Source organism: Myodes glareolus, chromosome 16, assembly GCF_982192425.1.
Source record: "Myodes glareolus chromosome 16, mMyoGla1.1, whole genome shotgun sequence".
Taxonomy (NCBI): Eukaryota; Metazoa; Chordata; class Mammalia; order Rodentia; family Cricetidae; genus Myodes; species Myodes glareolus.
This window is the reverse complement of record NC_142041.1, coordinates 34,106,115-34,129,801: the sequence shown is the minus strand read 5'-3', so window position 1 is coordinate 34,129,801 and position 23,687 is coordinate 34,106,115. Positions and strand designations below refer to the sequence as shown.

At 42.6% G+C, this 23,687-nt stretch overlaps 3 protein-coding genes across 5 annotated transcripts; 1 reads left to right on the top strand and 2 right to left on the bottom strand.

Annotated features, from left to right (window-relative positions):
• Positions 1-214: 214 nt before the first annotated feature.
• On the bottom strand, positions 215-11,221 carry Topors (TOP1 binding arginine/serine rich protein, E3 ubiquitin ligase). 2 transcript variants are annotated; one of them, XM_048419763.3, is made up of 4 exons: positions 11,081-11,221; positions 9,703-9,900; positions 6,021-6,080; positions 215-3,722 (listed from the first exon to the last, which is right to left on the bottom strand). In XM_048419763.3, the coding sequence occupies exons 1-4, from the start codon at positions 11,081-11,083 to the stop codon at positions 801-803; spliced, it is 3,183 nt and encodes a 1,060-aa protein (XP_048275720.3). In that variant the 5' UTR covers positions 11,084-11,221; the 3' UTR covers positions 215-800. The 2 variants fall into 2 exon arrangements, with proteins under 2 accessions (XP_048275720.3, XP_085533370.2); XM_085677244.2 differs by lacking the exon at positions 6,021-6,080.
• Tzmp1 (transition zone microprotein 1) lies at positions 10,959-11,705 on the top strand. Its single transcript, XM_048419764.3, has 2 exons — positions 10,959-11,126; positions 11,438-11,705. The coding sequence occupies exons 1-2, from the start codon at positions 11,082-11,084 to the stop codon at positions 11,558-11,560; spliced, it is 168 nt and encodes a 55-aa protein (XP_048275721.1). The 5' UTR covers positions 10,959-11,081; the 3' UTR covers positions 11,561-11,705.
• A 573-nt stretch (positions 11,706-12,278) lies between these two features.
• Positions 12,279-22,502, bottom strand: Ndufb6 (NADH:ubiquinone oxidoreductase subunit B6). 2 transcript variants are annotated; one of them, XM_048420292.3, is made up of 4 exons: positions 22,224-22,489; positions 20,082-20,174; positions 15,443-15,487; positions 12,279-12,459 (listed from the first exon to the last, which is right to left on the bottom strand). In XM_048420292.3, exons 1-4 carry the CDS (start codon positions 22,401-22,403, stop codon positions 12,391-12,393), a joined length of 387 nt encoding a protein of 128 aa, XP_048276249.1. In that variant the 5' UTR covers positions 22,404-22,489; the 3' UTR covers positions 12,279-12,390. The 2 variants fall into 2 exon arrangements, with proteins under 2 accessions (XP_048276249.1, XP_087753309.1); XM_087897183.1 differs by lacking the exon at positions 20,082-20,174 and having other exon boundaries at positions 22,224-22,502.
• Between the last annotated feature and the right edge of the window lie 1,185 nt (positions 22,503-23,687).

Below are 23,687 nucleotides of genomic sequence, written 5' to 3'. Positions count from 1 at the left end.
ACCTGATGTGAAAAGTTGCCAAAGAAAAGTTTGGTCAGGGCTTGTATTTTGTAGTAAGCCAAATGCTAGAAAGTAATTTTCCTTAAGAAAATAAAACACTCAATGCCAGTTGAAGACCTGAACCAACCACTGAAACTGGGACCTGTAAATGTCACCCAATTTCAAAGACTTTGGCTCTAGCAAACTTTAAAGAAAGCAATGTTGCACATTTAAATGTCTTGAGTTCTTTTACTGTGTACTATTTTATTGTCTTTTGTTGAATACACATTTGCTTTACTGCTAGTCCAGATAAACAAGTATATAAACAAGATACTAAACTACTTTTGGCAGATGGCAAGATAACCTGTGCAGATTAAAATGATGTATTTCACCCTAAGAAATGGTTTTCAATCATACAAAATTTTTATGAAAAATAACTGTCCAAAAGCATTCTCCCAATTTGTAACACATTTTCAGAGTAACTCTCGGAAAAAAAAATCCAAAAATACTACCATAAAAATATGTCAATACCATATGGCTTTATGAAATAACTTCTAATTTTTTTATTTTTATTTAAAAAGGCTCCCAAGTTTTAAATAAACTGCTAGCAACGTTTTCTTCACTTAAAAGTGCATATATCTGGGGACAGGACATACATAACCTTTTGAACAAATAATGATTTTTACAAATTAACACACACACAAACTCTTAAAATATTTCGAGGCCCAGTTTTTCCAACAAGTCATCCAGACTGCAGGAGATGACTTCCCCCCCATATTTTTCTATAGCCTCTGAATTATCAATGAGATGCTTTGGCAGTTTTAAGACACATCACAATCTCCACCAAGAGCTGCTGACAACAGTGAGGTCCGTGGAGATGACAATGGTCTCGATGGCTCAGTCTGCATAGATATGTTACTGGACTGGCTCTCTAAATCTGAGGCAAAGGTGCTTTCTTCTCTTACATCAAGAGTTTGTTCAACTGAGACTGCTGGTGGTACACTACTATCCAAGGTCCGGCTGGTACTCAAGTCATCAGAAAGTGCAGTAACATCACATTCCTTATCCAGGACACCAAACTCATCTTCTATTGTGACAACATCTCTCGTTTCAAAGGCTTCCAAGGAAGGAGTCAAAACTTCACTGCGGAGAGGTTGTGGAAGATTACCATCACTGTATTCCACAGCTGCCTTCACTTCAGGGTCCTTGTCACTGTCACTGTCGATGGTTATGACAACCGGGGAACGGGAAGTACTATCTCCATGGTGCTTCTTATGTTTCTTCTTATGCTTCTTCTTTTTCTTCTTATGGTGTTTAGCTGTGTCAGTAGTTTTTCCTTCATAAACTATCTCTACACTCAGGCTACGTGTCCTCCTTTTCCTCTTCTTGTGTTTTGTCTCTCTGTCTGATGATCGGCTATCTGAAAAGCTGTCACTCTCATTTTTATAATTTCCATCAAGTTTTGATGATTTTTGGTAGTGACTGTCCTTCACTTTGGAAGCACAATCACGAGACTGTTGAGCCACTTCATTAGTACCTTCCAAGTGCCGGGTTTTGTACTTTCGTTTCCCTCCAGGCTTTTCGTTTCTCACACGATCAGGCCCAGTAGATGTAGTCCTTGACCTACTACTGGACACGCTTCTTGATCTGTGTCTTTCATAGTAGTAGTATTTCCTTTCACTGTGATTCTTCTTCCTAGCATTTGTTTTTTCAGAAAAAGACTGAATTTTGAATTCTGGACTTGAAGATTGTCTAGAATAACGGGCTCTTGAAAGAGTCCTTTTCCTGTATGACGACTCATACCCATCTCTGTCCTTGTTTCTGCTATAGTAAGTGTATTCCCACTTATATTTGCTTCCATAATTATTTCTCAAATAATAGCGATCTCGATTTCTGCTTCGTGATCTTCTTTTGCCATGATCACTGCTACGAGATCTTGATCTGCTGGTGCTTCCACTACTCAGAGAAAGTGTCTGGCTTTTTCTTGACCAGCTACTATCTCTAGTTCTGGATCTCTTTTTGTCCCTTCTTGCTCTAGGTCTGCTACTACTCTCCCTACTTCTGGATCGTTTACTCTTCATTCTTTTCTTCCCATGATGCTTCCTATGATTCCTCTGATCATGCCCACTTCTGCTCTGGGAACGTGAGTCTGAACTTCTCGATCTTCCCCTCTTTCGGTGTCGATTGATATATGGGGAAGCTGCTCTGTCTCCTCTCGTGGATGAACTGTCTCTGGGAGTTGATGTAGATCGTTTCTCTTCTTTCTTTGATTTTACTCTTGTATCAGAATCACAATGGCTTTTACTCACTTGTTCATCCTTTCCAAGAACAGAACGTGGTGATGAACATCGACAAACATCACTATCTTCAGAACTGTAAGACTGTTCTTGTTCTTGTGTCTTCACCGTTTCCATTTTCTCGTAAGAGCCCAACTCCTCAGAATCAGAAGACAGCTCAACAAGTTCTGGGGTCCTTTCGGCGAGGGGCTTCACAAACCCAACAATGACACAATTATCTGATGAGGAGTCACTATCATTGTTTAGGTCATCATTCGTCTGTACTCCCTGTACCTGAGGGGTGGCTCCTGTGGGAACAAGTTCTTCATCTGAACTGTCTGATGAATTTAAAAGGGAAGACATTCCAACATGCACTTGCTCTGAACTTGAGTAAGATGGTCCGGGGGTTTCATCATCCCATGGTGCCTGCCTAACAGTGGATACATTCATATCCAGCTCTTGAGTCTCAGTCTCATCTGGTGATATTGTTATGACTGAAGAATCAGAACGGCTGCCTTCTTCAGATGAAGGAGGGCAATCATAATTAGCATGCTGGTCAAAAGCTGCCATGTTGAAAGGAGATCGAGCAAAACTGATAAATTCGTGTATAAAATGCTCAGTTCGATTAAGCAAAAATGGTCTTAAGTCAGACACAAATGCCTGACTCTCCAAATCATAGCGAGTAACGTTACTCATAATGATGTGTTGGACAATATTGACTAAAGATCCATGGGCTCCAAAAAGAACTGTAAGCTCACGTTTTAACCAAGGAACTAGCCTATGAAGGCAAGCGGGATTTCTACGGAAGAACTCAGCTGAAATATCCCTGTAGCGGCCACCATCTTCAATGCTTCTAACTCGAACACCAGCACGATAAAGAGTTCGTCTAAAATTAATAATATCTTGTTCTTGAATTTTCCGCAAAGATCTTTCATCTGAAGTAGCTGTCCTCCTTAATGCCATTTGTCTCATAAATTGAGGAATTTCAACTTCTCTAGGTCTTGCTGAGATGCCTAACCCTTCAAACAGCACTCCACTGTCTGGTGGGGTAGTTGTTCTTCTACCTATGGTACTACCAGATGAGTAAAGGGAAGCATTCCGTTCTCTTGTCATAGTTGTCCGGTAGCGGAATCTTCGAACCTCAGGAGCAGTAAAAGAGCCATTATATGAAGGCCTTAGGACGTATTCCTTGAAGTCATCTTCAGCCCTCACAGAATGGAAAATAGAATCAAAGGGCTGTTTACATAGTGGACATTCAGCTTTGTTTTTTGACCACTCTTGCACACAGCGAAAACAAAACTTATGTAGACATCGATCTAAGTAAGACACATTATCGAATCTGTCCAAGCATATAGGACACTTAGAATCAGGAGATGCATCAGCTGGGACTGTCTGCTGCAATTTGCTAGTACCAGCTTTAGGTGAAAAGTTATCCATTTTAAATTCCTTAGCAGCCGAGGCCATCATCTGTAAAAGGGAAAGAAATATATCAGTAACTCAATAAAAGGATAACAGAACTAAAAAAGGACTCTGTTTATACTTAGGGAAAAATGAAATGGTTTAACAAAAAAAAAAAAACAGTACAAAATAAAAACATATCAACATAGCAATTAAAGCACAAGCTCCGAGATCTTATTTCCTAGGGTAAAATCCTCTTTCTGTACCCTCAAGTGTTACTATCTATACTTTAATTTCACCTGTCGGTAAGACATTTCCCAGTATGCACTCAAGTATCTGACACAAATATAGAAGCAAATGAGCACCTATGTTCCCCACTCAGATTTATTAAGTTAACATTTTCAGAGATTCTGTTATTTCTGATACTATGATCAATGTTTCCTTCTAGACTTCCTTGTATCTATATTAAAAAAAAAACCAAACCATACCTCTTGTCCGCAAATGTTATTTTCATGTATGGTTTTGTATTTTATACACACATGCACCTCTAATCCCATGGTCTAATTATGGTCTAACTATAATATATGCTTCTAATACCATAGCCTATTTAGTAACAGTTTCACTACTGGGTGTTTATGTTTCTAAAATAATCTATGAAATAATTTATGTGCACTCAATTATATGAAACAGCACATTTATTTTTCTGAAATAGCTTCTATAAAATACACATGAGGATGTTCATCTCATGTTTAAGCCAATGCTATAGTTTTCAGTGAAAGCTTTACTAAGAAATGGTCTTTCAGTTTAAAAGCACAGGAAGGTAGCACGTGGCTCCAAGGGCAGAGGAAATGTCAGCTGTGGTGATTATCACGAGGACAGCCAGCCAGCAGCAGGACTACCACACTATTATGTTCAATCACTGATCATTTCTTAAGTATTTCTTTTCATTTTGAGACAGGTTTCCCTGTGTAGCTACAGCTATCCTGGAACTCATTCTGTAGATTTGCTGGACTTGAACGCACAGAGGTCTGCTTGCTTCTGCCTCCCAAGTGCCAGGATTAAAGGTGTGATCCACCACCGCCCGGCATTTCTAAGAGCCTGTCATAGCTTCTTTTGTTGTTGTTGTCTTGCTTTGGTTGAGACTGGGTCTTGCTATGTAGCCCACACTGACCTCCAAAACACAAGGTATTGCTCCCATTTCTGCTTCCTGAGTTTTACGACTGTAACAGCAGGCCACCAGTCCTAACCTAACCTTCATTTTTTGCCGAATCTAAAAGTGAAACCACAAGGTGTATCATATGTTTGATGTCTCCTTTCTTACTGTCTACATTCCCATCACAAGAATGTTAATGATGTTTTCTTTACATATATCATATCAGGTTGTAGCTTACAACGTGAGTTTGTTGGAGCTGAAATCAAATATCCATTGTATTTCAGTCCTCTCTGTAAAGCCTTTCTTATACTCCATTTTTATACTATCTTGTACATACTGAAAAATTCTGTCTGTTCTTTAGATTTCTCTGGGTCTGGTATTCATCTTCCACTCTCATAAGAAACTCCATTACTACTCAACTGCTAAGTTGGCTGAATAATAAACTTATTATTTCCTATATAATCTACTCATTGACCTGAAGGAAAAAAAAATCAAAAATACTTAAAAAAAAAACCATCCCTGGAACATAGATTTTCCAAATTAAACCATGTTCACTTCAGACATTTTGACTTTCTCAGAAAGATACTTAAGAGAAAGACAATTAATCCAAACAAATGCTTCCTTAATGATCCAGGTATTTCCAGTCTTCTATTCAAAACTCTTCACTGGTCTTGGAAAGTGGATTACAGATACATAATACTAATTGCTTTTTGCTGTTTATGAATTATTTATGTGATTCTGGGGAATGGAATTCAGGGTCTCAAAAATGTTACCAACAAGCCACATCCCCAGTACTTTTGAACGTAATTAAAACTCTCAACAGTATCACAAAACTTCAGTATTTCCCTCTGTGTATAGTAATCAACCCATTCAGAAAAAGGTTTTTTAAAGTCATTTAAAAAGAAAAAGAAAAAAACCTTGTAGGATGAAAGACAGTTTGTGCTTAGAGCAAACAAATGGCAAAGAGGGAAGGCACTGCAAACACTATGAGACAAGCGCTGACAACCAGGCAGGTTCCAACTAAAATTAGCTCCAAAACCAGAGGAACCTGCAAGCACTGACTTTAGTTGGCCCCTAACATAATAGATTAGAGTTGAAAAAAGTGATCAGTAAATTTCAAGATATAACACATTTCATTTTAATTTGCTTCTTTCGAAGGAAGAATTTTAGTGTTTACTAAACATTTCTAATTCAAAAGAAATTACAACTCAGACCTTGGAATATATGTAGCTCAGTGGTAGGCCTGTCTGGTACAGGTAAGGCAGTCCTGGTTTCTATTCCCAGTACCATAAAAGAAAAACAAAGAAAATCACAACTCAGGATTAATTAAAGAATACTAGACTGCAAACTCCAAACATCAACGAAGTATACTTTTTGATAAAATTGAAACCTTAAATCTTTCCTAATTTTGAGAAATATATTTCTTTGACAGCATAAGACTAAAGACTGACCAACAGGTAAAAATAACAATTAGATTTTTCTTGTATTTCCACTCAATATATTTAGTTACACAATACAGTACTAGTTAGACATAAAATATCAACCTAACGGTAACAAGAGATTACCTGTTCAAAAATCAGCACTAAATATTAAATATTAAAATTGACTATTAAACTACAAATGAAGTAAAATCACTGTGTGACTCAACAATTCATCTGTTGGTACATACTCAAAAGAAAATACAAAATACACCCAAACAAAACTCTCAAGTCACAGATTAGTTACTGGTATCTCAAATGTGGTCATCGAAATGTCATATCCATCAACTGACGGATTAACAAAATGTGGTTTGGTACTATTAACACGGTCAAACCCAGGCTGGGGAAGCCACTGGCTCAACGGGAGAACTGATGGTTTTGCTAATGCTGCTCCCACCTTGGTCAGAGCCGTTTTCTGTAATGCAGAGATTTATTACAGGTCTTCGAAGCACTGAGAATAAGAAACCGTGAGTGCCTGACACAAGCTCAAGCCAGTTAAAAGTTACAGCACAGGGTTGGGGAGACGCCCCCTGCAAAGGATCCAGGCTGAGTTCTCAAACCAACATGGTGGCTCACAATCATCTATAACTTCAGTTCCAGAGAATCGCATGTGCGTGCGTGCGTGTGTGTGTGTTACTCTCAAAGTCCCACCCTGAGGCCATTACAGATGGTTGATGGCAGGCTACTGGTAGGCTGCCCATGCCCCCAGTATATCATCCATACAGCCAGATATGCATAAGGCCGTACTAACCTGATCCAGTGGGTTATATAAAAAAGGTATGCATACAAAATTACTTAGCAGTAACAAGCAATGAAGTACTGATTCTACAATATAACATTCTAATAAATGAAATACAAAACACACCCACACCCATATACTATATGGTACCACTCATAAAAATGACCCAAACAGTCCTATCTATAAAGAGGAAAAGACTTGAGCTGGTAATGGGATTTCTTTCTGGGAAGATGAAAATGTCCTATAATTAGATCTGGATGGTGACACACACCTAGGTAAATACACTAACAAATCACATTGGGATAGCTAGAAACCTGAAATTGGAGATTTGAACAAGAAGTCCCTATTTAGGTGGCAAATATAGAACCATTTATATTTTGTATTTCAGGATTTTATTTTTTTAGAAGAAGCCTCATAAATGTTCCTCTACCCAAGAAACTTAAGGTTTAGGACTACAAATTTGCTTCCCCAGAGCAGATAAACCTGCTCTGCTCCTACTTCTAAAACAGTCAGATCCAAAACTTAAGGAAGCACTGAACTTTTTGCCTTTCCTGAATCTTCAAAACTGCAGATTCTAACAAAGATAAAAACCCTTTATGCCATAATTTGGGGGAAATTTCAGAAAACAGGTTCAAACATATCCAGGGAAAATAGGTACAGAAAAACAATCAGAATTGAAATTTAATGAAAGCTCGACTGGGAGTTTGGAAAACGGCATGAATTTTACAGTTTTCTTTTTCCCCCTGCTTTAAAGTCAAGACTTCTATAAAAATTATCTTCTATAGTAGTCCTTAAATAATCACTGGACAGAGAATTTAACCATCTGACTGTACTTCAGCAATGTTAACTTTAATGTAGCATCAGTCAATTCTGAGAATTGCTACTTGTAGGGTGGTGGGGTAGGGAAGAACCAAGTCTCATTATGGACCCCTGGCTGACCAGCAGCTCAGATCTGCCTGCCTCTGCCGATTAGAGGCCCATGACACCTCTGGTTAGAGGCTGGTTAGAATCACCAACTTAGTTTGAAGAACCCAAGAGCAAGCTGGGACAAAGTTATTTCTCAAATATTCTCAACTCTAAAATGGAATACTAGTATTCATTTGAAAGAGGACGAAAAAAGGTTGTGTGACGGGATGTAACTCATGTCACTCAGCACAGTGCTCTACAAATAGAAAGAATATGGAAAAGTTTGACCGTCACAGTAACTCAGATGGGTTTCCAAAATAGTCAATAGCAAATAAGTAATAACAATTATATGCTTAATGTATCTAAGCAAAGTGGTTAACAACTTTCACAAGTGGATAAACTGGAACCATGACTGTTAAAAGCAATCTGGGTTCTACTTGCAAATCTGAGTAGTTTAATCATCTAAAATTTGTATGACATAAATGACCAAATTTAATTTCTTCTTGGAGGTGGGGGTGGTGGTTTTAAGACAGGGTTTCTCTGTGTAGCACTGGCTGTCCTGGAACTCACTCTGTACGTTACCTCCCGAGTGCTGGGACTAAACACTTGGGCTAGAATTTCAAGTATCACTAAAAAAAAGAATTTATCGGAGACAGGTACCCTGGGACACCCTACAGTCCCAGCACACCGGAAGATGAAGGCAAGAGAGCCAGAAAATCAAGGTCATCCTCTGCTACATAAGGAACTCCAGACCAGTCTTGGCTACCAGAGTCACTGCCCCAAAATGGGGGATGAGCAAACATTGGAATTGTATTTGCTGTGAAAGCCACTCAGTCCACATAAGTATGATTGTGGCCAACAGCACAGCTTCTCATGTACTAAAAATCCAAACCCTCAAATCCTCCCAAACAACAATCTCTACCTATTAGTAGCCTTAGGCACCTGTTTCTCTATTTTTTTTCTTAATCTAGAAATGTACTCACCAAAAATGCTTCCCAGTTTCCTTTTAAATCTCTGTGCTCACAGACGGGCTGTGGTGGTGCACGCCTGTAATTGTAATTGCAGCACCAGAGGATCTAAGTGAGTTCGACCGGCCTGGTGGTTTACAGAAAGAGTTCCAGGACAGTCAGAGATACACAAAGAAACTCTGTCTCGGAAAAAAAAACAAAAAACAAAAAACAAAAAAACAAGAAAAGAAAAAGAAAGAGGAAAAGGAAAAGGAAAGGAAAGGAAAGGAAAGGAAAGGAAAGGAAAGAAAAGGAAAATCTCTGTACTCACTTCCTCACTGGACCGCTCTAGTCTACAAATCAGAAACCACCAGGCCAGGAAAGCAGCACTAACTAGACGGTGCTGTGGTCACACAACCCCTGTCCACATGTGAAACACTGCACAACTCCACTAGTCTTAGTGGCTTCCTTAGCCTGAAAACGGCTGGCGCGGATGGAAAGACAACCACACCATGTAAATTACATAACCCGAGCAACTGGAATGCTACTCCCATTTCACAGACAGGGTCCCGGCTGGGGACCTGCCAAGGTCACACTTCCCAGCGGGGGCGGCTACTCTGCTTGGACACACAACTCCTTCCAGTCTCGAGTCCAGTTCGCGCCCCTCGGGCGGCGCGGCGAGACACTGCCCTCCTTCGCCCACCGCCGCCGAGTCACAGGTGACCCGCTACCGTGGCGACGTCGCGACCCCGGCCCTCCGAGGCCCAGGCCGTAGCCCTGTCCCCGCGGCCGCCGACCCCACGCCCATTGTTCCCAGCCTGCTTACCTCCGAGGACCCGGTCGCAGGTCCCGCTGGACCGCCAGAGGCCAGCTCCCGTCGGCCCAGTAAGCTCGGCCGGTGGCGGCAGGATCCGCGAAGGCGTACCCGGCGGCTTCGGCGCCTCCCCTCCTCTGCAGGCGCCGGAGGGGGCGCCTCTCCCTCCTCGCGAGACAGCGGGGACCCCGGCGGCGGCTGCTGCGACCCCTGTGACGTAGAACGCTCATCACCGAAGGCAGTTTGGGGGCGGAGAGAAGGCGAGACCCGCCCCCGCCCCGTGCGGCACGGTGCGCCCCGCCCCCGGCCCGGCGCATGCGCCCGCGGGCAGTCGCCCGCAGAGGGCGGGGCCTGGCGCGAGCGCGCGCGCGCGTGTACCAGACCCTGCCCTGCCCCCACCGCGGGGGGCGCCCGTCTTTGGGGAGGCCAGGCACCAACTCAACAGCCACCGCCAAAGGGGCGGACACCCGAAACTTGGACAAGCTGCTCGAATTCTCCCTAGTGTAACAATATTGCACGGAGCCCCCCTCCCCAGCGCCCTCGTCCTCACGTCTTTTTCAGCTGGGATGAGCCCCAGGCGCCGAGCGCTTCTGCAGCCATGACCTTTCTCCCCGCGGCCTGCTTCCCACTTCCCGCCCTCCGAAATTTAGACTAACACTGAGTCTGACACCTCTGCGCCCCAAGCCGCGCAGTCTCGGGCCTGCCGGCCAGGCCGCCCCTGCGAACATAGCATCCTCGGGCTTAACTGCACGCTCGCCTGCCAAACTGCCTTGTTTGGGGCTTAGCCTGCCACACTTGCTGAGGTCCTAGACTCCATAAACGTCCCGTCAACGCTTGCTGACGGGCAGATCCACCATGCGGGCAACATTTTAAAACGCCACGTATTTTAAAATATCTCCAGCAATAAGCGACAGTATTCTGATAGTCGTTCTTGATGAACGGCCGAATTAAGTTTCCAGCGATTCTTTAGTTATCTAAACGAGTGGATGATATTGTTCATGCCAAACATAAACATATGAACGTCTATCCACATTTTGTAGAAACGGATGAGGGTGTGGGGCGGCAACTTTTAATTCTCCCAGCGTAACTATTTTCAAATAAACTTGCATGCACACGATGGCATGCTATTCTGCGTTAATAGCTCACTGCGACTGGAGAAAAACGAGCTGAGAAATGCCCATGTAAGCGCAAAAATAAGCGCAATTTTAACATTTTCTCTTTTATTTCCTCCGCTGCCTGAAAGGCGGGCTAGGCCCGGATCACGTGACGCGCTCCAACTCTGGGCGGAAGCGCGCGTGGGACCGCGGAAAGATGGCTGCTGCAGCGGGGTGGACGGCGCCCGGGAGCGGACTCTAGGGTTCGCGCCACCCCGTCCCCACCGCACCCTTACCATGAGGCCAGTGAGTCGCCGCACCCTGGACTGGATTTACTCCGTGGTAGGTAACCCGGGCGTTGGAACTCCACAGTGCCACATCCCACGGCCCGCAAGCCGAAGGCCGACTGTTTGCTTGCAGTTCGGAACCCCAAAACCCATTCCTAACTTGAGCGTTTACGCCCAGCTCTCAGCTCCTCCTCTTCCTGGAGGACACGCTCTTCCGCCCCTGACGTCAGGGCTGCCGGGCCTCTTGGCCCCGAGGCTGCTTTTGAGTGACTCCAACAATCTGCTCCCACCTGTAGCTAGTAACCTGGCCTAAGCAGAGAATGGACCCAGCGCATTGATTTTTCCCCCCCTTTCCTTCCCCTTTAGTTGCTACTCGTGATCGTCTTGCTTTCCTGGGGATTCGTCATCTATGCATCAACTGTAGCTGCACGTCGGCAGCTGCACAAGGAGTTTCCAGATAAATTCTTTGAAATGAATGAACCGTGGTAATTCTTAGCAAACACAGTTCTTTTCCCCAAATGGCATCTATGTAGACTTAAAAGTAAAATTCACAATACAAATTGTGTATTGTCTTTTGTGATAAGCGTTAACATGCTAATTTTTGAAATAAATGGAACAGCCGTTTTTTTTTGTATCAGGTCATAGATTTTCATTTTAGTGCTTCGAACACTTCATATCCTTGTAGCATGATTAATAAAAACCCAGAGACAGATCATTTGGATTCAACCTGAAGGTCAGAAAAGCAAAACAGCCAGCCACTGACTCTTACCTCTGCCTCAGTCTGAAATGATGATCCTGCCTCCAGGAACCTCAGAATGAGACTGTGCGAGAGCTGTCTTCTCCTGTCTTATATTCCTCCCTAGTGCTGGGATTAAAGGTGTGCACCACTACCACCCGGTATCTATGACAAACTAGTGTGGCTACTGGGATTAAAGGTGTGTGTCACCAATGCCTGGTCTGTAAGGCTGACCAGTGTGACTATTTTACTCACTGATCTTCAGACAAGCTTTATTTATTAAAATACAAATGAAATACATCACTACATATCCTCTTGCCAATTCAGTACATAAGCAAATCTTTTGTGACAAGAACGTATTTTGCATCCTGTTTATCAAATAGGAAAAAAAGTAGCTGATGGCTCTGTTTAATATTTGTCTTTTTACTGTTAGTCTCAAATCGGACGACTTTGGAAAGAAAATAACAATACTCTGAGAATAAGCTTTATTAGTTACTTTTCCAGGAAACAGATTCAGTAAAGACAGCACTATATGAAGAGACTTTTGCTTATTACACAAGTCTTTTAAGTTTTTAAGTGCTCTTTAATGATGTTGATCAGGAAAACCTTTCATTGGTGGAATTACTTCTCCAGTCTCCAAAATTGTATCACCCTAGGAAAAACAAATAAATGTTTAATAAAAATTTTTTCATTAAAGATACATTTTATTGTAAAATATTTCAACATTTATTTAATACAACAAATGACCATAAACATATTTTACCTTTCGTTAACTCAAAATTAAGCCAGGCATGGTGGTGCACACCTTTAATCCCAGCACTCTAGAGGCAGAGGTAGGTAGATGTCTATAAGTATGAAGCCTGGCTGGTCTATATAGCAAATTCCAGAACAGAGGTAAGGGACCCTATCTCAAAAAAATCAACCAAACAAACAAAAATTTATTTTCCATTTTACTTAAAACATTTCAGTTTGGGGGCTGAAGAGATGGCTCCAGCCAGTGGTTAAGAGCACTGCTGCTCTTCCAGAGGACCCAGGTTCAATTCCCAGCACTTATATAGCAGCTCACATGCCTGTGACTCCTGACCAGGGGACCAGGTACCCTCATACAGACATATATGCAGGCAAAACACCAATGTACATAAAATAAAAATAAATAATTTTTATAAATAAATAAAAAACATTTCAATTTGGATGCTATATTTTCACCTATACTGATATATATAAAGCTAAAAAATAAATTATTGCCATTAGAACTTAAAAATTAAAACGGTACAGACAAAATAAAGTACATATTTAAACTATATAATTTTGAAGTATGGATATACCCGTGAGATCCAGATAGTAACATACAGCATTATAAGATTTAGTATCTTATTCCTTCCATCTACTCTCAGCCTCCACCTCCAGGAAGAGATTGAGCCTGGATAGGTGCTCACTGTACTCTGTTCCATGCTCAGACATTGCATGGAAAAGCTATTATGCTCTGGCATTCATCTTAATAAGGACTGAGACGAAACAGACTGGAGAGGGCAGCCTAACCGACACTAGTTTATCACCTCAGGATAAAGAAAACGAGTTTTGTTAAGCCAGAGACTTGCAACACTATCATGGCTTGTTCTAGTCTAAATTAGATGGCCATTCTGCAGTTTCTCAAAAGGGAAGATTCAGAAGTGGTCAACAACATGGAAAGAGGAAAGAACCACTGTAGTAAAAAAAGAAAAGAAATAGAAGAAATGCAACCAAATCCTCGATAAGGTCTTCAGAACAGGGCCAGGCCTTAGCCTTTGTACATGAATAGCAAAATAAACACACAATTAGATCAATAACCAGGCAAGCAAGAATAAATACTAATTAGTCAACTGACAAAACCAGTAAGTGGATGTCCTGTTTTGAGTCTACCTGGGGTCTGACACACATCCACTACATGTAAGTAAATAACAGAAGTTTCCTGTTATTTCCTGAAGCAGAGTTCCCATAGGGACAGTGAGCCAATTTTGATGGCTCTCCCTAACAGTCTCTTGTTGCACTGATAACAGACCACTGTCACATATGCTACTTAATGGAAGTTTTTCAATTTACAGTTATTCACTCATTACTTGTAAGCAGAGATAAACACTATATTTTAGCATACTAAAACAATAGCCTCTCCAACAACCAATTGATAAAAATACCAATTGATTATATATAATATATATGTATATTGTTTTTATGAGGACCTAGAAATTACAGCATAGACAGAATAAACTGCATATTTAAACTGTATAATATAACTTAAGTATGGATATACCTATGAGACCAGTGCCACAATCAAGAAAATAATACTTATCATTACAAGATTTAGTACTTTATTCCAAAATTCTAAATTTTGGTTGAGATAGGAACTCATCATAGAGCCCTGGCTGTCCTGCAACACACTATGTAGGCCAAGCTGGCTTCCAACTTAACAGAGATTGTCCTGCCACAGCAGAGGAGTTCTGGGGTTAAAGCTGTGCACAACACACCCAATTTAATTTAAAATTGAATTTGCAAAGGTCCCGCTTCAGGCTCATGCTCTAGTCTTTTACCCATGAAAAGCTGGGAGTTCTTCTGCTCTAGGGCAGTCAAGGTCATAAAACAAGGTTAAGAAATACAGTATCCCTTAAAGAAATGTTCAACATCCTTAGTCATCAGAGAAATGCAAATCAAAACATCTCTGAGATTCCATCTCACACCTGTAAGAATGGCCAAGATCAAAAACACTTAAGACAACTTATGCTGGAGAGGTTGTGGGGAAAAGGGAACACTTCTGCATTGCTGGTGGGAATGCAAGCTGTTACAGCCCCTTTGGGTGAAAGTGTGGTGATTTCTCAAAAAATTAGGAAACAACCTTCCTCAAAACCCACTAAAACCACTTTTGGGTATATACTCAAAGGATGCTCAATCGTGCCACAAGGACATGTGCTCAACTATGTTCATAGCAGCGTTGTTTGTCATAGCCAGAACCTGGAAACAACCTAAATGCCCCTCAACCGAAGAATGAATAAGGAAAATGTGGTACATTTACACAATGGAGTACTACACAGAATTAAAAATAATGACAGCTTGAATTTTGCAGGAAAATGGACGGAGCTAGAAAACATTATTTTGAGTGAGGTAACCCAGACACAGAAAGACAATTATCACATGTGCTCACTCATAGGTGGTTTTTAAACATAAAGCAAGAAAGCCAGCCTACAAACCACAATCCCAGAGAACTTAGACAACAATGAGGACATTAAGAGAGAGACTTACATAGTCTAATCTACATGGGAAATAGAAAGTATAAAAAGACAAGATCTCCTAAGTAAACTGGAAGCATGGGGGACCTTGGGTGAGGGTTTGAGGGGGGAGGGGAGAGTCAGGGAGAGAAGCAGAGAAAAATGTAGAGCTCAAAAAAAAAGGACAATAAAAAAATTTTAAAAAAAGAAATACAGTGTCCACTCCTCATTTTCAAATTCAGTTGCTACTTCATACTATCCTTTTTCCTCCTCCAATAATGCACAAACACACTTAAGCTGACAATAAGAAAGGATCATTTTATCCCAATGAATCTGGCAATAACGTCTAGAATGGGAGGGGATAATGTACATGTGAGAAACTGGAGTTTTGAGACTTACTGGGAATATCCTGGGCTTCGTGTCAACGATGCCATATGGTTTTGCCTGCAATAAAAACAATTTTGTGTAAATTAGAGTGTTAGAATTTCTTCTGAAAAGTATGTTAGGTCTTATCCCAAATTTTTACTTAAGCCCCAAATTTTCCTAGAATTCGGGCCCACATTACTGCTAGTAATAATTCAACATCTCTGCTCATGTCACTAGGCATCTCAAAGTCTGCCACACCCACAACTGAATTTTCCCTCGCTCCACAATTGCTGCTCCTCATGCTCCCTGTCTTGGCTAATGGCACCTGTATTCCCTTAGTGCTAAAAGCCAGAAGCCTTAACTCCCCAGCAGATCCTGTTGGAACCTTGAAAATATACCTTGCATCCAAGTGATTCTCCCCAGCTAACAGGACCTTGCCCGTGCTTCTTGATGTTTTTGCCAGGACTGCTCCAGTGGTACCTACTGGCCACCTGGCTTCTACTAATGCCCCAACAACACAGCCAGCATGATCCTTTCAACATGGATCGCATCTTAGCTCAAAGTTTTATAATCCTTAGCGAAGAAGATGGAGTACTTGCTGTGATCTCAGCCCTGGCTAACTACTGGACTTCTACCACTCTCTCCCTCAGTGCACCCAATGCTCTGAGGCTCCCTCCCTCACAATGGCTCCCAAGCATTTAGGCACATCAATAAAGCCTGCTGTGTCCCAGGGCTTTCGAGCTCATTGATTCCTTTACCTGAAATGCACTCCTGGCTATCTGCTTGATCCCCCACCTCATTCCAGTGAGGTCCCTTTTAGCGTTACTTCTACAGAAAGGCCCAATTAAAACAGCAGCTCCCTGTCTTTATTCCTCTTCCCTGCTCAATTTCTCTTCTAGAGAACGGATCACCTCTTATAACCATACATCCTCTTAATCGGGTGCTTATTGCCAGCATCCAAGATGAGAATAAGCATTTCGTGAGGCCGGGATACAATCTGCTGTGTATATGGCTATCACCCCTATTTACAGTGCTTTGCATATAAGAGGTGTTTAATATATAAATTCAGAACAAGTAAGTTCATAAAGCATGTATGTCTGTCTGCACAAGACACCATACCAAAATATTTAAAAGATTATTGGCTTGATATAAGACAAGTGGACAAAGATTGTGAGAGAAACTCAGACTATGATACGAGGAAAATAAAATGTCTTTATTATATGAACTGTGGCCAGTCATAGAGGTGACTCCAGGTAAATAACACAGGCCTGGCAACCTGAGTTCCAGCTCTAGAACCTACATGAAGATAAAGGGCGAAAACCAACTTCACAAAGTTGTTCTTCATCTCCACAAACGTATAGGACAGCTGTACCCCCATCCACACATTAACAATACATACTTAAAAATTTTATTCTAAAAAGAACTGTGGTCAAAGTCAAGAAGATATTAAATGTCTTCAGAGAGATGTAGAATTCAGTTCTGAAACAAGTGTTATTACAATGAAGCTGCAGAACTTACCTGTACAAACCAGGAGAAAGAATAAAAGGTAAATGGTCCCAGACCCCACCAAACAATAATGGCGAAATATGTCCACTAGTGGCTAAGAAAGCATGAATCCAAAAGAAGAAACCACATTAATGTCTCTTTTTGTCAACCTAATACTGTAGCTTATTAAATATGCTTCTCCTAGAGGATAAATGTCTTTTCAATCCTAAGACAACTCGACCATAGAGATGATAAAGGAAACCACACTCAGTCTACATAGGTAAATGTCACCTTTTAAAAGCTGGGATAGGACTGGAGATGGGCTTAGCTGTGAAGACTGCACACTGCTGTTCCAGAGGACCAGAGTTCAGTTCCCAGCACCCACAATGCTTGGCTCACAGTTGCCTATAACTCCAGTTCCAGGGAGATCTGACTCCTCTGGCTTCCACTCATCTGTACTCACAGGTACACACCACACAGAGATACACACAGACACGCACACACACATGGATAATAAATCTTTAAAAATGTAAGTTTATAAATGGGTCTAAAGTGCTTAGAGAACGTGATTCCATCTGTGGGTGAATTGTCTTAAGAGTTCAACTTCAGTTAGTTCCAAGGCTGTCAGGACACTTTTCATCAGAGGTATGGCAGTTTAATCAAGACGAAAGTACACTTTAAAATGTAGCTAACGAACTAACTTCCCAGGCAATACTCTGCACAGAACACAGCGGCCACTCTCGGCTCTTTCACACCGCTGCGTCAGAAGACAGGGTTCTTCTCCAGCGATGAGACACGTAAAATCAACAGTGACACGGAAAGGCCCGTTGAGTTGCACGTGAGCACGGTTTTCAAGCCCATCAGCACAGAAATGGAAACCATTCTCTGACCCTTACAGATATAAACCTTAGTTCATTTTATTGTTGCAGAAGGGTTTTCTGATGGTTTCCTAAACAAAAACAACCCAATTCAAATCCTGACTGGCCCCTACTAACCTTACTGTCGACACACCAGACAGGCCATGACAACATGGACCCTCCAGGAACTATTAAGGACATGAAAACATGTCATTTCAAAATCAGTTTGCTTTGCTTTTCATTTGTTTGTTTGTTTTGTTTTTCGAGACAGGGTTACTCTGTAGCTTTGAAACCTGTCCTGGAACTAGCTCTTGTAGACCAGGCTGGGCTCGAACTCACAGAGATCCACCTGCCTCTGCCTCCTGAGTGCTGGAATTAAAGGTGTGCGCCACCACCGCCTGGCTATCAGTTCGCTTTTTTTCCAACTACTAATGTGTACCAAACTGCAACAGCCTCCAGCTGATCTGCCTGATGTAGAACTTAGCTTCCTTCGGTCTGTGTTCAATGTTTTACCACATTTCCCTCACAATCATCATATCATTGTACCATTGAACAGGGGTATGGAAGCTCATGGATGTCATCAGGTGAGTGAGGAGGTTCCGAGTTCAAGGCTAGTGTGGTATATGAGACAGCTTCATCAGACACACAATGGAGAGTTTCCGCTGCTTGTTACACATAACGTCTTCTCCCTAGATTTTGAAACATTCCCTAAATTGGTCTCAGCTTATTGGATCAATAAAAAGTCATCTCCTCAGTCCGGAGGACTTACGGTCATGCTCATCACTGACTTTCTATCTTCCTTCTAACTGGCCTAACTTGTTTCCTCCACACTCTTCCTTGAATGCTATCCATCTTCTAACATAATACATATTCCTGGATGTCAAATACTTACTTTTATATATTCTTCCTATAGCAATAAAAAGGGCATACTAGGTACTCCATTCTTGTTGTGCCAAAGACCTAAAGTGGGTCAGGGAGATGGCTCATAGTGCAGTCTTGCTGCCAAACCTAACAATCTGAGTTCGATCCCTGGAGCCCACATGGTTGAAGTTGAGAACCCAAGTCCTCCAGGCTGTCTTCTGACTTTCTTTTACCTTCATGATCTTAATACTTTTGAAGGTAACAAGCCAATAATCTCGCTCTATTGGCCAGTCCCTCCAGCTTGGCTTGTTTCATGACTCCTTGTGACTGTGTTCAGATGATGAACCGCAGGCAGGAACATCACAGAGCGGAGGCCGCTCTCTTCTTGCTGCTTTTGTCAAGCAGCACAGTGTCAGTCGTCTCACGGCCTCCACTGAGACGCTGCCTGTTAGAGGGTAACTTCCCGACAGCACTGTTCCCAGGCTTCCTTAACGGGCAGACGGAGTGAACAGGCAGACAAGCGCACGTCCACATTCACATGCACGGTTATGATTTATCTATCTACCTAGGAAGACGTAGTAATAACTACGAATTCATCCTAATACTTCCAATTCTAATTCCATCCCCCGAGGTGTTCTCCCTTTTCATGGAAATACCCCCTTTCCGCCAGTACTTACTTGATCAAGTTCCTCACATATAACAAATCTGCCACCATCACCACACCCTTCGATGCTTAGCCCCTCCACCGTATGTGGGTTCTGACATCTCAATCCACCTCAGGTTCCTTACTCCTTCTTCCCACACTCCGGTATCCTACACCAGGCTGCTGTCGCTAAGGCTCCCCAAATAGATACGCTCAGCTCACAACGCTCCCCGAACACAAGAATGCCCTCTTTACACTATCTGAGTTCCAACAGTCGGCACAGGGCCATCACCACTGTCAGTCCAGCAGCACACACCAACCACACTGTGTTGTCTTTAATTTGTGGCAAGTGGCTCTGCACAACGCACGCAAGATCTTTCCATGAAAAAGTCGATAGTTTTGGTCACCCTTGATTCTAAAAAAAGAAAATTATGAAAACCCAGAAAGGAACATGAACAGATGACAAACCTGCTTTGAATGGTATGATATACCAGACCTGTGCTAAAAAGGCGGCAGAAATCATCTTCCCACCTCCAGCTCAGGACTCCAGGCTTAGACACTCTGACATTTAAACACCACCACAAGGAAATGCATTGCAAGTCATAAGCTAGTTGCACATAAGAGTAATCTTTTGAGTTTCAAGTGCTGAAACTAGTTTTATATAAGAGTCTTGAAGTTCAATTAAACCTTTTACCCAAAAGAATTCAAAGAACTTCAAAATCAACTTAAAACGGTCCATTATTTCCTGAGTACAGCACAACCACAGGAAATTACTGGGCAGTATTAAAAGTAAGTTCTGAGACGCACACACTTAACACATACTTACCGCGACGTGGTATTTGACGTAGTAGTGAATGAACCAGAGAGGTACAAGTATATGGCTGACAGTGAAGATACTGGACCGGTATGTCTTAAAGATCTGGGGGGGAAGTACAACACACAGAATAAACAAATATACTCTTTTTAATCCTTTTATTTTTTAGATTTATTTATTTTATGTGTATTACTATTCTGTCTGAATGAATGCATGTATGTGCGTCATGGGTGTGCTTGGTGCCCTCAGAGGTCAGCCAGAGAAAGCATTGGCCCCCCTGGAACTAGAGTAACAGACAGGCTTTGAGCCACCATGTGGGTGCTGGGAGCAAAAAGTGGGTCCTCTGCAAGAGCCAAGTGGTCTTAAGGACTAAGTCAACTCTCCAACCTCACTCACGCCTCATTTTTATTTTTCATTATTATTTTGAGACAGGGTCCTCTCTTTAGCCAAGGCAGACCTGGCTTTGAACATGCAGCAATCCTCCTCACTCAGCCTCTGGAGTTGCTGTGAGTATTAGCATGTGCTACTTACTATGCCTAGCATGAGATACCTCATTTTCCAATGTGTGTGGAACAAAAATCTAACCAAACCAAAACAAATCCCATCACCAACAAAGAAACGGCGTGGTACTTACTTTACAAACTTCTAAATGGAACATACTTCCTGACAGATTGGGGCTAACCTACCTACTCCAATATTTTCACTGACTCTGGGACTTCCTATAGGATATTCACAGACTCCAGAGCAAACAAGGCTTAGGATGAGCAGCATTCTACAAGACTGCCAGACAAGGTTTAGGATAAATAGCATTCTGCAAGATATAAAGCATTCATGTTCAAGGAAAAAGCAAGACTTTACTAAAACACGAGTGTTTTAAACTCACTGAGATCTCTTCTGACACGTCTTTTTAAAACGGAAAGTCAAAAGACAAAAAGAGACTTTTCTATGGCATCCCGATTTGAGTAAAATACACCGTTTCAGGAGAAAGACAACCTAGAATCTATGTATTATAGCAAATTATTATAGAAGAAAAAAAATCATTCAAAGTAAAGCAAGACAAAATCCAACAAATGATTAATCAAATCACTAGCTAAGTTTTCAACTTGCCACCAGTGACTGCTAACATCAACAGGTAATGTCAGATACACAAGGAAGAGATTGCTTGAATTAGTGTGGAATTTTACCACCTTAAGTATGTGATACCCTTTTACACTAATTTCCATTGCACTATACTTGGTAACACAGTAAGAAAGTAGACTGCATGTGGACTTCAACATGAATTCCTTCAAGTGACCAGGAGAAAAATCCTTCAATTCTTTTTTAATGTTTCTCTTTCCTCACATTTAAAATGAGAATTAGTAACTGTTTTTACCGTTTAGAAATAAAGAAATGAAATAATGCATACAAAACCTCCAGCAGAGTACTAGGTTCGAAGACAGCAAGAGCCCACTATTACTTCTTACTATTACTGGAAGTAAGTGAAAGCAATCCCCACACAGTATTCACTATTCATCACAGGTGTGACTCGATTAACAGACTCAAAGACAATATCTGGAACCCTTAAAAGAAAAACCAGTCCTAGAATGGATGACTTTTCTGCCTGGCAAGGGCGAGGAATGCAGCTGAAAAGCAAACCGTGGAGTACACAGTGAGGCCCAGAAAGGGGGCTCTGGCGTCTGGAGAAGTTCACTGAAGGGAACCTGTCTTCCGTGGCGATCCCTGCGGCTGGATCACACCAGCAAGTCCTCTGGCAATTGAGAGCAGAGTCAGCCGATCTCTAGCACCTCAACCTTACAAATCGCGTCCGTGCTCTCTCTCAAACACTAAGACCACAGCCCGTGAACGCTAGTGAAGTCTGGCCTGTTACTCTGCGGAAAGAGTGTATACAACTGAAAGAACAGCGTGTGCTTAAAACCCAAGGGCGGACTTCTCGGTACACCCGACAGCCAAACAGGGGTCATCCTCCCGAGGCCAACACTTCCGGGACTCAAGAGCCCTGCGCGGGACTCTGGGGAGGAGACAGTCGCCGCTAAACCTGAGACCCTGGACTGACTGGTCCTTGGGGTCCTCCGGGGCATGAACCGGGTGGAGCCTTGATGGGACTGAGAGGAGCGGGTCGGGATGGCCGGGCTGCAGCCCGGCGTGGGAACTCACCACGTTCTTCCACAAGGCCCCGTCCCGCAGAAAGTTATTCCAGAATCCCTCCAGGGGCCACATCTTGCGCGGTGGCAACACGGGCTCCCGGGGGCTCAGTTCCTGGTCCCTCAGCCATCGTCTCCTCAGCTCCCGCAGCTGCTGCAGCCGCAGCTTCTCATCCGGCGTGTACCCCGGCATGTTGCCGGCGCGCTCCCGAACCCGGGGCCGGTCACTCTGGAGCGCTCCCGCCCCGCAAAGCGACCTTGAAGACACCTGGGAGCGGCGCGCTGTGATGACGTCACACCAACCCGGAGCTGGGGCGGGGGTTAGGGGGTGGAGCAGACTCCTTCGCGGAAGTCAGGATCTGCGTGTGCGCAAAGCTCTCTCGCCGGGCCTGGTTTTTAAGAACCCGGATTAAGAGCTAGAACGGGAAGGTCCCTTAGTTATTGAACTAATGGGGACTGAGAGGGGAGGGAATATTACGTGTGAGAGGTCCCAGGGCTGGCGTTCAGAGAAGAAAGAACTTGTAGGGGAGGGGTTTAGAAGAACAAGGACCTCTGCCCCGCCCCCTTGAATGCCTCTCTTCTTGACCTAGAGACCATTACCTCCAAGTTCAGCTCCCAGCTTAACGTCTATCGGTTTCTTCCCTCGTCTGTACTGCAGAAATAAAGAAGACTATATTTGGGAGGATTACATAGGCTCGTTCACTCTTTGATCCAGCCGTCCCACTTGCAAAAATCCCAAAGGTATGGTGGTAAAAAGTTGCAGTGGTGGGCTGGAGAGATGGCTCAGTGGTTAAGAGCACTGCCTGCTCTTCCAAAGGTCCTGAGTTCAATTCCCGACAACCACATGGTGGCTCACAACCATCTGTAATGAGGTCTGGTGCCCTCTTCTGGCCTGCAGGCATTCACACAGAATATTGTATACATAATAAATAAATAAATATTTTTAAAAAAGTTGCAGTGGTATGCACGAATATTCATCATGACACAATTTGTAATATCAGATCCTTAGAAATCATCTCCCAGGTTCCTCAATAGAATCCCTGGAATGCTGCAGCCATTGTGTAGATAAGCTTACTATTCTGTAGAGTGACCCCTACAATCTATTGTTAAGGGGGAAAAAAACACCTACATCCATTAGAAAGAAGAGTATATGGTATGCTACCTTTTATCCAAAAGCGAGGTGAGTAGTGGTGACACTAAATATATATACATGCTCCTTGTGAAGTCTCCAACTTAAGATGTTTTTATGACCAACTAGGCCAGGGCAAAACACGAGATCCGTGGGCGGCAGAAGCAGTCTTGAGAAAAACACCCAGTCCTTTGTGTAAACTATGGAAACCAAAGGGGGCAGAAACTGCCTGAAACTGGCTTAATCTAGACTTGTTTTTGTCCTGTTGTTGACCCACCACCCCATATGTTAATTTGAATTGACCAATGATGTTGCTGTTGTTATGCTCCCCCCCTTATGTAACCCTGA